General features: G+C 42.1%; 1 protein-coding gene across 4 annotated transcripts in view; it reads left to right on the forward strand.

Moving 5' to 3' along the window:
* LOC117516430 (partitioning defective 3 homolog B-like) overlaps positions 1–14163 on the forward strand; it is a 417292-nt gene that overhangs the window by 282319 nt on the left and 120810 nt on the right. For all 4 annotated transcript variants that reach the window (XM_034177373.1, XM_034177374.1, XM_034177375.1 and 1 more), the window contains 2 exons: positions 6250–6360; positions 6970–7236. In XM_034177373.1, coding sequence (XP_034033264.1) covers positions 6250–6360; positions 6970–7236 — 378 coding nt within the window. The remainder of the gene's footprint in view (positions 1–6249; positions 6361–6969; positions 7237–14163) is intronic.

Here is a 14163-nt window from a genome sequence, read left to right on the forward strand (position 1 = left end):
CTTCCTGGCAGATGGCTGCATTGACCTTGGACCTGATAAAACACAGTGGACCAAATCCAGCAGATGACATGGCACCCCAAACCATCACTGACTGTGGAAAGTTTACACTGGACCTCAAGCAACGTGGATTCTGTGTCTCTTCTCTCTTCCTCCAGACTCTGGGACCTTGATTTCCAAAGGAAATGCAAAATTTACTTTGATCAGAGAACATAACTTTGGACCACTCAGCAGCAGTCCAGTCCTTTTTGTCTTTAGCCTAGGCAAGACGTCAAGTCAGCAGTCTTCCCCATGACTGTGTAGCCACAGAACTAGACTGAGAGACCAATTAAAGGCCTTTGCAGGTGTTTTGAGTTAATTAGCTGATTAGAGTGTGACACCAGGTGTCTTCAATACTGAACCTTTTCACAATATTCAAATTTTCTGAGATACTGAATTTGGGGTTTTCATGAGTTGTCAGTTATAATAATCAAAATTTAAAGGAAATAAACACTTGAAATATATCAGTCTGTGTGGAATGAATGTGTACATTATACAAGTTTCATTTGTTGAATGGAATTACTGAAATAAATCAACTATCTAAAACTTGACGTGTGACGTATCCAACAGAGTCTCATTTCGGGCCTGCTGAGGTGACGCCTGGGCAGCGGTAGCGGTGGTGGGCTAATGATGACAGTGACACACTAATAATGGATCCCAGTAGCTCCGGTGACAGTAGGGAGTGTATTAAATGGGACGCCAAAGCAGCCCACTTCACCCGGAACCCCCTCCTCCCCCCTCTAATGAGAGTTTGATGGAGTGGTTGTGTAGGTAGATAATGTTAAGTTAATGAGATGTCCTCTTCCATGAGACTGTTTGCAGTTCCCCACTGAGTTCCTGTTTGTTTTGCACCCGTTGATGTATATTGCTGTCTCTGTGAATGTGTGCGGTTGCTTTTAGCTAGTGAGCATTGTATTAGGTTCTCCATTACTGTGTGCGTTGTCATCGCATAGACCGCATTTGCATTTGTGTGTCTGTGTGCAGATATTTGCTTACCTCTTCTTGTGCATACAGTATATTTCTCTCTTCTTTTTTCCCCCTTTTTAATATTTTCTATCCAGCGGCAGTCATCTTGCACTCAACAGGAAATTAACTGTCAGATTTAAGAAAGAGTGACAGCGCAGAAACTGTCCTGTGAAAGAAATTAATATACGAAACAAAGAGCAGAGCGAGTCGGAGGGGGAGAGGAGAAAAATAAAGCAGAGAGTCGCTGTTAACAAACAATTGGCTGACTGCAGTGGGAAGAGATGGGAGTTTTTGGTGATGTCGAAGAGGGAAAAAATAATGGGAGCACCCGGGATAACCGCCTCCCTCATGGCAGGAACACGTCTCTAATTGGGAGTCCCTCTTCCACACTGCGTCTCCTTTTCTTTTTCCTTCTCTGTCTGACAGTACAGTGGGGAAAAGATGCTTTCCTAATTAATGCAGCTATAATGACGATCCCAGCTGCAGACTTCTGTGGCGCTTTACAAACCGCTCCGGCTGATGAATTTGGGATTTTGTATTACAGTTTTTAAAAAATGCACGTTGATAATTCACATTCTGATAATGCTATAACATTATTAGTGCAGTGATCAGTAGCCTGATTTTTGGCAACATCATTTTGTGTGCATGCTTGAAAAAAAAGATGCTGTTGTACCACCCACATGATTTCAGTGGTATGCAATCCCTAGGAAATGAAATGAAAAATTTTACAGTGGCTTTTAAAGTAAATCAAATTACCTGAATATATTTGAAATTCTTCAAACAGTTTGAGGTGTCAAGAGGATGGGGTTACCCTGATCCAAATACAGTGTCTGTGAGAGAAGTTTTAGTCCTTAGTGCCATTTGTGTCTGATATTCCCTGCAAAAAGGTAGTTGAGTGGGTGAGTTAAGCCATCCTGCTGGATTGTGGAGACAATAACTCAAAGACAATAAATGTCATCATCTTGTAACTTTGTGCTTAGTACTGTTGCCTCACTGCAAGAAGGTCCTGGGATCGCTGCCCACCTAATCCTTTCTGTGTGGAGTTTGCGTGTTGTCCCCATGTTTCCTTGGGGTCCCTCCAGATGCTCCGGCCTTCTCCCAACTTCCAAAGACATGCAGGTTAAGTGATTTGAACACTTTCAATTTCAAACATTGTCTACATAAAAAGGAGGACATCATGTGCTGCGTTGCCACCTAGTGGAGAGTTTGTGAATGTGCATCCATGACACATTAGAAAGCCAACCCAGCCTCAGTGGCAGTTCATGATAGCATTACAAAAAGTCAGTTAATCTATGGGTTTGTGATATCGTCATGAAAATGCAGTACTTTTTGTAACGGGGGTAGGAATTCATTTCGTGACGGGGCAAGAAATACGGGGTGATGTGGGGGGTCTGGGGGAGTTATGGTTAGAATTAGGAGAAGGTAGAGGATCATGAATACTAAATTTTAAAAAAAAACCTACGTCACGGAAAGCATGAACAAAAACATGAGACTGGGCTCTAGAATCCATGCAGCATATGCAGCCAGGCTAACCATTAGCACTATGTTCCTTACCGTGCTACCCCTCCTGCTCTTCCTACTACTGCTACTACTATTACTACTACTACTACTACTACTAGTGCTGCAAAATCTTGTAGCATCTTTCAGTGATTATCAGTATCGTATCTGTGTTTTTGCTCTCTGCAGGTGTGACAGAAAATCTCACGGGATTTCTGTCAAATGTAATTTACACCAAATTCAAACTACTGACAAAAGTTCCAAAAACTTCAAGAATTTTACATTATTCTCATTATTAGAGATTGTTTATGAAACCTCTCAAAAACTGGTAACAGTGCAATACTTTACTTTCTTTGGGGAGGTAATGATCTCGTGGTTAAGCATTGGATGCTTGGTTCAAATCCCAGCCTGACTGGAAAATCACTAAGGGCCCTTGGGCAAGGTCTTTAATCCCCTAGTTGCTCCCGTTGCATAGTGGGCGCCTTGCACGGCAGCAGCCTGACATCGGGGTGGATGTAAGGCATTATTGTAAAGCGCCTTGAACGTCTGATGCAGATAGAAAAGCGCTATATAAATGCAGTCCATTTACCATTTCTTTTTGAATGAATGCTTTTGGATGGTTTGTTAAAAGAAAACAAGTGAAGTTTCCCTTCAAATGGGCTAATTGGGTTCCAGGATGGTGCCACGCCAACATGGCCTCCCTGTCCAGGTTTGGCTCTGATGCCGTGTGCTGCTGTGGCCAGATCAGTGGGTTACCATTCAGGCCACGTATCTCCCTGTCGCAGTAACGAGAAGTGCCTCGCTGTTAATGAGATAAACACAGACATTAGATTGGCTCAGCAGGGAAAGAAGAGAGCGAGTGCGTGGGTGGGTGGGGGGGCAGGTGGGTGTGTGTGTGGGGGGGGGGGGGGGTGAGGAATTGTGTGGGTAAGAAAGCTGATGTGGAGGAGAGATACTATAGAAGAATATGAAATATTTAGAGGAAAAGACTTGGTTAATTTGTTGGAAGCGTGAAGCTGAGCATCATTATAACTGAAATAGGAGTGACGGGTATATTTTGCCTGTAAAATGAGAGAACAGGCATGACAGAATGATAATGATCATGGTCTTAATGGTGAAGTAGATATGTGAAGCATAACACACTGTGGTGTAACAGCTATTTCAATGGACGGAATGTTAAAATATTCATGCTCCATATGCTTTGTGATGACTGCAGCCCTTATTCATGTGCCCACACACACACACACGCAGACATCTCAAACTCTGTTGTCACTTCCTGCTGCGACATTATAACCATATCAATCATTTAAGTCTTTTCCCCTCCAAAGCTACTAATGAACGCACAGGAGCTGGAACCAGTTTGTCAAGCAGCTTTAGTGAGCGTGGCTCATGCACACCTCAGAGTTGTGAATGTGATGGAATGTGCACTTTGTGTGTGTTTGGGTTGGAGACGCACTAAATCAAACCACTTTCATCAAACCTGATTGCTAAGTAAAGTCTCTTGTTTCATCATGTCTTCATTTACACATGTAAAACCTGACCTTCAAAATAAAAGAATATCTGACAAGCTGAAGTGCTGTATTTTTTCTGTTTTACGTTCCTTACTGGGGATATCTTGATCTTTTTTTAACCTTTGTGCCAATCAGATACCTGTGCTTTCCTAGACAACACACCTTCACAGGGCACTTTAGTAAAGTGAAAGTCAATTTACTACAAAAAACTACCTTTAGTCCAAACTGATCCCTAAAGTTTTATTCATTTATTGATCCAGTTTCACTTCATGGGCTCTCTAAAAAGTTGCTCTTCATTATAGGCAAGTTATATAAATGGATATCATGATTGCTGTGAAGAGCAGGGCAGAATATCTGAAATTATCTCAGTGAATTCTGGTGTTCCTCAGGGATGTGTTCTGGATCCGATGCTGTACAATGCTTGCATGGAGTTGATGTTGGGTAGGGTTGTGGAAACCAGAGGTTTAGGTGTTTTTCATATCAAGGAAAGGTTTACTGACCTTGATTTAGCAGATGATGCTGTGATCTTTGTGGAATCAGTGGCTACTCTGATTGCAGCACTTAAATGTGTGTCAGAGCTTGCAGTTGTCCTGGATCAAGACTAAGATCCAGGATTTCAATGACTTCCTGGGCTCGGCCATCAGAAAAATATTTGTATGCAGCAAACGTGTTGAACTTGTAGAGACATGTTTATCTCAGTGACGTGTGTCTCTGGGTCCTTTACCTTTACAATCAAGAGATGCCTGGGAAGAGGTTATGGTGTCATGAGATTGCTGGACAGAGGTGTTTGGTGATGCCGGTATCTTTGTAGGAGAGCAAAGGTCCACATCTTTAGTGTAGTGGTGCATCATGTCTTGCTGTATGATTGTGAGACTTGGAGACTAACCAGTGACCTAAGGCAGCAACTGGATGCCTTTGCTGCTAGGTCTCTTTGGAGGATCCTTGGGTACCACTGGAATGACTTTGTGTCAAATGAGTGGTTACTTTGGGACAGTAAGGTGAGGAGTATCACTTGCATTGTGTGGGAGCATCAGCTTGTTGTCATGCTCCTGCACACGAGTGGCTCCCGTTTGGTTGTGGGTTCTCTGAATTTTTATTTATATCATGTCTCCTTGGTCATGCTCTATTTATGATGAGCATTGTTCCATTTATTTTCTGTTTCACTTGGTTTCCATGTATTTAGTTTTGTCTTAGTTCCTCTCTTGCCTGTAGTTTTTTTCCTTATTGCTTGTTGTATTACGTATTACTTATTGTTTTGTTCACGTTAGTTATGGTTTGTCGACACATCACGTTTTGCACCATTGGTTTTTCTGTCACTTCTTTACCTTGCCCCAGTTCACTTTGCTTTGTTTCACTGCACTCTCTTGCACTCACCTTTGTCTCCCCTGGCCACGCCCCCTTCCAGAGCCTTCCACACACCTGCACCTCATCACACCTTGATTAGTCTGCTCACTATTTAAGCCCTCACAGTGTCACAGCTCACTGCCAGATTGTTGATTTCATGTCACTCTCCAGCCTTTGTTCCAAGCTCTTCTTTGCCCTGTTTTTTGCCTGCCACATTTTTGACCTTCCTTTGTCCTCGACCTTGAGTTCGTCTTTGCCTGTTATTGCCTCCTCCCTGTGTATTTTTGACCTGTGCCTGTCTGTTGAACCACGCCTTTCGCCTGTCTGTTACTGTTGCCCGCTGCTGGATCACCTGTGTACCGACTCCTTGCTTGCTTTGATGTTTAAACCTTTTACTTACTCCATCCCTGGTGATAACTCGCATTTGTGTCCACCTGCTTTGTGCCACGCCAGCACCCTGCCTGATAGCTATGACATTTTGGACATGCAGCATGCTTCTGTGGGCATAATCCAGCAAATACGTGCTGGAGAAGGCCAAGGGTATGGCCACATTTTACATGGCTGCAACACAGAGACGGTTACTTTTGAGATGTGGGCATGGATCGGGTGTCTACCTGAGTAGTTGCCATTCAGGACCACCTTAGTGTGGTGAATGCAGCTAATCATGGCATCAACTCATGGCCCCAGACTGGACCTGGTCACATGTGTCAATTACATGTACAAATGCTGACCAATTTGTTAATTCAGGTGTTTCATCAAAAAATAAAAAAATACTACCACTGATCAAAATACATGTTTCATTCCAGTGAACATGAGGCTTCTGGGACAAACCCACATTTCAAGACACTTTTGGAATAAAATGGGTAATTTTAAAACTGACCATGTTGTGTTCCAGGTTTGGAAAGAAGAAAGAAGACAAGAGCAAAGAAGCTGCCAAAGGAACAAAGAACAAGCTGGAGGCCCTGAGCGAAGAAGAGCTGGACGGCTTCCCTGACAGCAGAGACGGGTATGCAACACACAGTACTGCCACAATTCTTTTCTGTTACAACAACAAAGAATAACATGATGAAAATGCAATTTAATTGCAAAGCAACAGAACGAGCAAAAGAACGAAAATGCCATCTTCAAATTAATGAAGTCATCCCGCTGTAATTTGAATATTGAATGCAGTGTTTAAAGTTATAAGTCTAATTAAAAATAAATATTCCATGGTGATGAGTCTGCGATATAAGGGCATCCCTAACCATTTGGTGCATATCAATAAAGCACTTTGGAATTGATTGTGAGTGATGTTGGCAATGATCGCAGCAGCAGAGGGTTGAGGAAGTTCTATTCTGCCATGTGCTACCAGAGGAGCAACAGTGCTCGCCGCCGGCAAAATCTCTAAATTAAGAGTTATGCAGAGCACTTAACGTGCTGTAAGTCATCCTGATCCAGCGACATGCATCCATTTGTTCTGTGAAATATTTCACTTGAATTTCCGGCACAGCTGTGTATCACACCGTCGGAGTCACGGGTGTTAACGAGCCTCGTTATGAGAGGAAACATTCATGCGTGTGTGTGTGTGTGTGTGTGTTTTCAGCATTTAACTGCTTCTTCTGTTCCTGATTGACAGCTCAGATCCACGTTACACAGAGATCACCTTTGAGCGCCTCACCCCCGACCCAGCCTCCCGTCTGGAAATGGAAGACGACGAGGATGACCCCAGCTACGCTCGCATCGACAACTTCCGCCAGCCGCCTTCGCCTCAGCCGCCACCTCCACTCGCTCGGACGCCCTCCCCCCTCTTGGCAGCCGAAGAGCTGGATGGGCTCTACGCCAAAGTTAACAAGCCCAGACCCACACCTGTTACACAGAATCAGAACCAGATGCAGGCAGACAGGTGAGAAGACAGGTGCTTGTGTGGGAAGATGGTTTGAACTTTTTTTTCCCTACACAATGAGCCTTGTGAGTTTAATGATGAATATCATAATGCACACTTTAAAAAAATACATGCATAACATCTGTGTCTGTTCTGTGGAATGCTCCTGCCATTTCCTGTGGTTTGATACACAAGAGTTGTGTGTATGTATGTGTGAAGGTCTCCGGCCACAGACTGAACGGTATTAATTAATCAGCTGCCAATGCTAAAATGTATTAAACATGAATGTAAGTAGTGAAGCTCTCATATGCAAACAACGGCGGCTTCAGAGGTTTTCCCCATGGGGCTTGGCTGAGGGTAGGATTATTTTTTTGGTGTGACAACTGACTTTGTAGTAATTATTAATTTTACAGTAAATTTAAAGTACAAACTCCATAGATGTTTTAGGTCCATACATACATTAAGCAAAAAATAAACCTAGCAATAACGATAGTTTAAAAATCTTACCCTTCTTATGGGACACAAATGCAAATTTTGGAAAATTTTACTGGCAATAGGCTCTAACAACACAGTAAAGATAAAAGTGACTGTCCTATAGATGGCACTGTTTTCCTTCAGGATTTCTGAATGTTGGACTGTTATCTAATTTCTCAATTTCACCAGGTTTTGGATCCTGGTCAAAATTAGCTTACAACAAACAAACAGATTTCAGTCAGCCTGCTAAAGTAACAGTTTCACTTCACATCCAAGAACTCAATCACTGACCACATCCTAATTTTGCGAGTGCTCAGAGAAAGCAAACATGAATATCAGCAGTACTGCTCCTTCTTGTCTCAGCCTATGTTTATTTTCATAGGGTGTTCGATTCAGTTGAACGCGTTACTGCCTGGGACTTTGCTGGATATCATCATGAGTCTGTGCACAGATACTTTAAGTGCTGTATCAAGTGGAGGCAGAGACTTTTTCCACAGTGCAAATTGGTGTTCATCAAGGATGTGTGCTGGGTCCTCCATTGTGGAATCAGATGATGCCGTAATCTTTACAGAGCCATTGGATACCCTGATTGCTGAGTGTCTGGGTTTGTGATTGTCCTGGATCAAGAATAACATCTGGGCTTTCAAGGACTCAACCACTAGATGTGTGATGTGTCAGTTGAGTAGTTCTTTAGTGAGATTCCGATGAGAAATATCACTGGTTTTACAAAGTAGTGTCAGTTGCAGTTGCGACAGATAGACTTATCATGGATGCTGCAGAAACTGCTGGTGCTATATGACTGGATCAGTCAAAGAACAAAGGTGATGCTGAGAAATTGAGGCATAAAACAGAATTTTGAAAAGCAAATGTGAACGACCTCACACAGCTGCTGACTATACATATGTGAACATAAAGATGAAACACAATTCTTGCTAATGTTATTTTCCCATTTAACATGTTTTCAAAGTTTAAATTATGAGGGATTAGTCACTGAGTCAAGATTATCCTCTTAGAGCATAACTTTTCTCTCACCGTGTCGTTCTCTTGCACCTAATTTATAGGTTTTAGGTGAAGAAAAAAGTCTCCCTGAAAGCACATTAATTTATCTATTCAGTCCTCCCCCCTAGTTTAATGTTTGAATTACGAGCTATTCAAGGCTGCGGGTGTATTCTTGGGTCGGACAGCTCTGTCCATACTTGGTACTAACACGCATTTGCAAACTCTAAACAGCAATAAATCACCCAAAATCCATTAAAGGAACTGTAGAGCCAAATCTCTCAAGTCGCCTTCTGTGGTGCCACGTGATGGGGAATAATTGTGGATTCATTCTTTAAATGTGGTGTAGGGTGAACATAAACTCAGGACTGATTTGAAGGACTCCTAGTAATCAACTTTGTAGCTCAGGTGTAGCACGGCACTCCATCACTCACGTAACATAGTTATATCAAGTACCTCAAACATATCCATAGCCATTGTGTTAAGCTGTATGCTGAGTCTAAGTATATTATATGTATTGCAGGTGTTACATTTTGCCCACAGGGGAAATCAGTTTAGTGTGTGGGGAAAGAAAATCTGATCACAAGTGGGGCATATTTTTCTGATATTCTGATGCCTGGTGTGTATTACAGAACACTATGAACATATCTGGATGGAGTTAATGTTTGCTAAATGTGTGGAGATGCATTTGGATGTCCATAAGTATTGGGACACTTGTTGTACCATACCTTTCTTCATAATTAATCCTTTGCCGCAGTTGCTGTTGCTAAGCAACAGGCCAGTCATAGGCCAACATACACACATACATACGCACATAAGCAGTGTTGCGCATTGAGATGAGGTTGTGTAGTCACTATCTCGGTATTAGATACATGAACTAAAAAGCTGCTGCTTGATTGGCAGAGTAAAAAAAAACGTAGTTTGTGGGATTCATCTGAAGTTTCAGTGGGATTCATCTGAAGAAATAAAGTGTCCTTTTTTTTTAAATCTAAAACAGTGTCTAAACGGTGAAGAAACGTCCCTGCCGTGAGAGCTCCTCTTCCCCACCGAGTCTTAGCGATTAAATTATCCTGTCAGCCACAAAGAAATAAAATAATGTTAAAATTAGTCTGTTTTGTCTGTCAAGTGGACGGTAACAGTGTAACGTCCAAAGTGAACCTGAACTACACTACCCTCACGGCTCCCTGCGTTGACCGGCCAGTCACATCTTGCGCTTAATGATGATGTCATCAGCAAGCGACAGGCAGCCAGTCTGCCACTAACACACAACAGACGGACTAAAATGTTTGATTTTAGGGTTTACAAACATTTTGACTGTTCACTTTACCAGCAAAAAAACAAAACAAAAATGTTATCACATTGAAAGTTATCAGAACTAAATTTATCGGAAGATAATTGGTCCGATGATGGTTGTAAAACTTATCTGAAAAGCTAATCCTCTAGAAAAAACATTAGCTTCGATAATTATCTGTTATCGGATTAGCTGAACTGTGTCCACCCCTGCTGATGGTTATGCTTGCACCATGGCAACTATGAGCACAGATTGTGACTATGACTATGAGCATTTTACACCAGGTGGGTGTCTTTGCACATCAAATCTGTGAAGTACGTATCATCCCTCGGTTGTATCACAGCCTGTGTTTCTAGATATTTACTGGATCGTCTTTTGAGGGAGAGTTGCACACTCCTATTTATTACTGTCAGAGTTTTCAAATTAAGACAAACAATCAGTACTTTCTGTGTGTGCAAGAGAAACAGTCTGCAGAAGATCTTACGAGAATCCTCGTAATGCAAATTGTGGTCATTTCTCATCTGAACGAACACAGGCAGCATTCAAACTTTCATAAACAAACTCCACTGACAAAAAATACTGTTTACTTGCAAATACGAAGAAGAAGAAAAACTTCAGCCACAGACACCCGGTCTTCTCCAGAAAGCAAGAGGATGGAGAGAAATGGGTTGGACATGGAACAGAGACAGATGGGAATAGAATGTAGTGACAGATGGAGAGTGTGAAAGAGAAATGAGAAGCAAAAGAAGAGCATAGAAACCAACACAGGAAGAGAATGGAGCCAAACTGGAGTGAGAAAGCTTATATTTGAAAGCCAGAGTAAATTCCAGAGAGAAGTGACAGAAGAGAGGATGCAGACAAAAGTGGAGGAGGGATAATTAGCAACAGTCTAACAGGCTGACAGATCTGTTAGGCCACTTTAGCTCTCGTCCACTCGTGGTAGGTACTTCATTAACCGCCTGTTGTCTCTCTGTATCTCGATCCACTTCTCTCGCTTTGTTCCTCTGTCACAGTCACTGTGTCAGTTGTCTGTCCTCCTTCCCCTGGTTGGCTCATAATGGATATTAGATAGTCCTTAGCATTAACATGATGGATGGGGAGCCTTCTTTGGCTTGTTAATTCTGTATGTGAGGAATCCCTGGAGGCAAAGAAGAGCTGAAATAAATGTCTAATATTGTTGTAAGTGTAGCCACAAAAGCACATGCTGCTTCTTACTTAATGTTTGAGAGAAACTGATAAATGGGTTGTTGCTTACCGAGCTGTATACTATATATTGTTAGAATTGACACGCACTGCTTGACAGAGCCTTAAAGCAGCCTGACAGAGATTTCAACTAGCGGTGAGTCTTCAGATTGCATCCACTCCTCGGCTCTCCTTTTCCAAGCGTGCGGCCAAATGTGTGATCGCGTCGCGTGAGCAAGAGACGCTACATACTGAAGACATTACAAGTTGTTAGAATCAAGTCTAGGAGCACACGCTGGTGGCGCATGTCACTGCATCCACCACATCCCCTGAGTGCTGGATGGCAACCACCCAGCCATACATTCAATCAATTTCCAAACATAAGCATCTATCAGTCACAGCCAGATGAAGCGTGGGCATCTCCTTGGCCTTTTCTAGCCACTTAGGTCCTGTAGTACCCAAGAATCCACTGAAGACACCTACTGCCAAAGACATGCATTGCAGGCAACTGTGAAAGTCAGTGAGTGCCTTTTATTGAGTTTACACCCTGGTTACATATAAATACAAAAAAGCATTTAAAAAGTGGGTCCTTTGTTTAAAATGTCATGAGAACCTTACTGTATATCCCATCGATGGGAAATTTCACTTTTTATTTATGAGATACTGACAAGCCAAAAGGAGGCGGGTGGTAAGGGGGTAAATACTGTTGCTGACTGGATTGGATGTCATTGGATCTCTTCCAAGGTCAAACACATCCACACTGAGGTCTGTTTCTTGACCTGCAGCTTGGGCGAGGGCACTCATTTCATTCCTGCTTGCCCAAATATACTCCTACAGTCTGAAAGAGACTCATGCACAGCCACCCATTCATGTTTGGGCAGGAAATCCTAGTGTAACCTAGCAACAATGCTGTGTGATGCTTCCACTGGGTTTGTATTGCACCCTCACAAAATCACAGGGCTTAAACTGAGTGGATGCGATTCTGTGTGGATACATTATACACTTATTTTCTTTTTCAAAGTAAGGTTACCAGGCATCACTAGCTTTATTTGCTTTGGCTTTTCAGAGTTTTGTCCGGCTGTGGATCTGGACCAGCCTTTTTGGTCAGTCTTGACCAAATTGTGCTGTCATTTGGTTTGTTTACAGTGTGAAATCATTTGGGGTTTTTTTTTTTGGGTGGGGCAGGTCAAATATCCTGCAAAGGCTGTCAGCTTCTTTGTCTCTCTCCCAAAATACTTGAGTATTTAATCAAATATCAGTTTTTGAAGGAGATGAGTAATTGGAAGAAGATCAAGAAGAAGAAACACATCTGCCATATGTTGATTGATTATTGATGCTGTTGTCTATTACTGTTGACAATGACACAGTTTCGCTTTGTGATGTATAGCGATGGGTGGGGACAGATATTAAAGTTAGGAGCCAATACCCTCTGACACTGACATGATGCATCCTTAAAATACATCAGGTCTCACTTTAGAAGACACCCATTTACTTACTTGTATCTTTAAATGGAAAGAACTGCTGCTAGCCAGACCCCCTCTCCAAAGACAGGTAAAACAGGTGCAGTGTACCACAGACAATGTGGGCGTGTTTCACACAGAGACCAGCATGCCCATGGTATATGTCATGAACGCCTAAAAGAGCTATTTCTGGCTGAAATGTTGTTTTATGGCAGAGTAGTTTCTGCAGACAAAGTCATAGAACTGTGGGACTTTACAGATGTTTCAAAGGAAGCAGCAGCCATAAATGCAAAAATCAGTTTTGCACCATAAGAACACTTTAAATGTAAATGAGTTCTTGTATCAGTTCTGCGTGTTCGTAGTAACATAGTACATCTTATATGCGTTTGGAAGTAAGCATGCATGCCGCGGCTTCGTGCACAGTTTTGCCCTCCTCCCCTCCTGTCAAGGCCCTCAGCAGTGGGCTCCCTGCACTGTCGCCCTAATTTACTGTCGGACATTTTCATTAGGACTTCAATGGCAGGTGTGTGCCGTGATGAGCTTCACATTTGATTAGAGCTTGGGTACAGGCTGACCTGTGGAGAAAAAGGTTAGCTATGCTTGTCAAATTTTATTAGCCAGAAGGAATTCTTTGGTGCTGAAGAAAGAAACCGAGATGAGAAGAAAGAGGGGGGACAGAAAGAGTTGAGATTTGAAGGCTTGTGAGCAGTGTGCTGTAAAAATCTAAATATTGTGCAAAGAAAAGGAAGCAGATCAGTAAATGAGACATGAGTGATCTTGGGGCCAGATTTCTATCACTGTGAACTTTACCTGACAAACTCTTTTCAAAGACGCTGCAAAGTCTTTTGGATGTAGTTCTGGTGTCCATTGTAGAAGTAATGACTAGTGTCAGTTATTTTACCACGAGCAGTAGGAGTGCACACACTTGCGCTGTTTTCCTCCCTCTGTGTGCATCTGTCCATGTGCGGACAAAATAACATGCACAGTTTTGATTTGTGTTGACCAAACGTTGTGAAATGTTTGCGGGTCGGGCAAGGATGACATGAGTTGATTTTCTGAAATATCAGTTAAATCACAAGGCAAGGTGCCAATATGTTGAGGATATTTAGAGCCTATTTCAAGGAATTGGTTATAGATAAACCAATGATTGGTATCAAACACATAAATGATCATTTTCCTCTTGGTCAGATGACCCTTGACCTTAGGTGACTTTGAAACCTCAAACTCATTTAAAGTGGTTATTTTGATAAAAAATAGTTCAAGATATCCCCATGGAGACTATTAAACACTAATATTAAGTCATAGATCATCTTTCTGATGGTGTAATAATGATCTTGAAAGGTCATACCCAATGGTGGGCACAGGTAACCAAAAAAGTTTGCTTCGATAACAGCTAATCAGCTAATTGGAAAGTTATCTTTTATAAAGCTAAACCGATAAACCACACAAAAATTTGTCGGAAGCTATAGCTAACCGATAACTATAACTTTGAAAATTGGGTTTTAACACCACGATCACAAACCCAAACAATGAATCACCACGTCT

Source organism: Thalassophryne amazonica, chromosome 1 (assembly GCF_902500255.1).
Source record: "Thalassophryne amazonica chromosome 1, fThaAma1.1, whole genome shotgun sequence".
NCBI lineage: Eukaryota > Metazoa > Chordata > Actinopteri > Batrachoidiformes > Batrachoididae > Thalassophryne > Thalassophryne amazonica.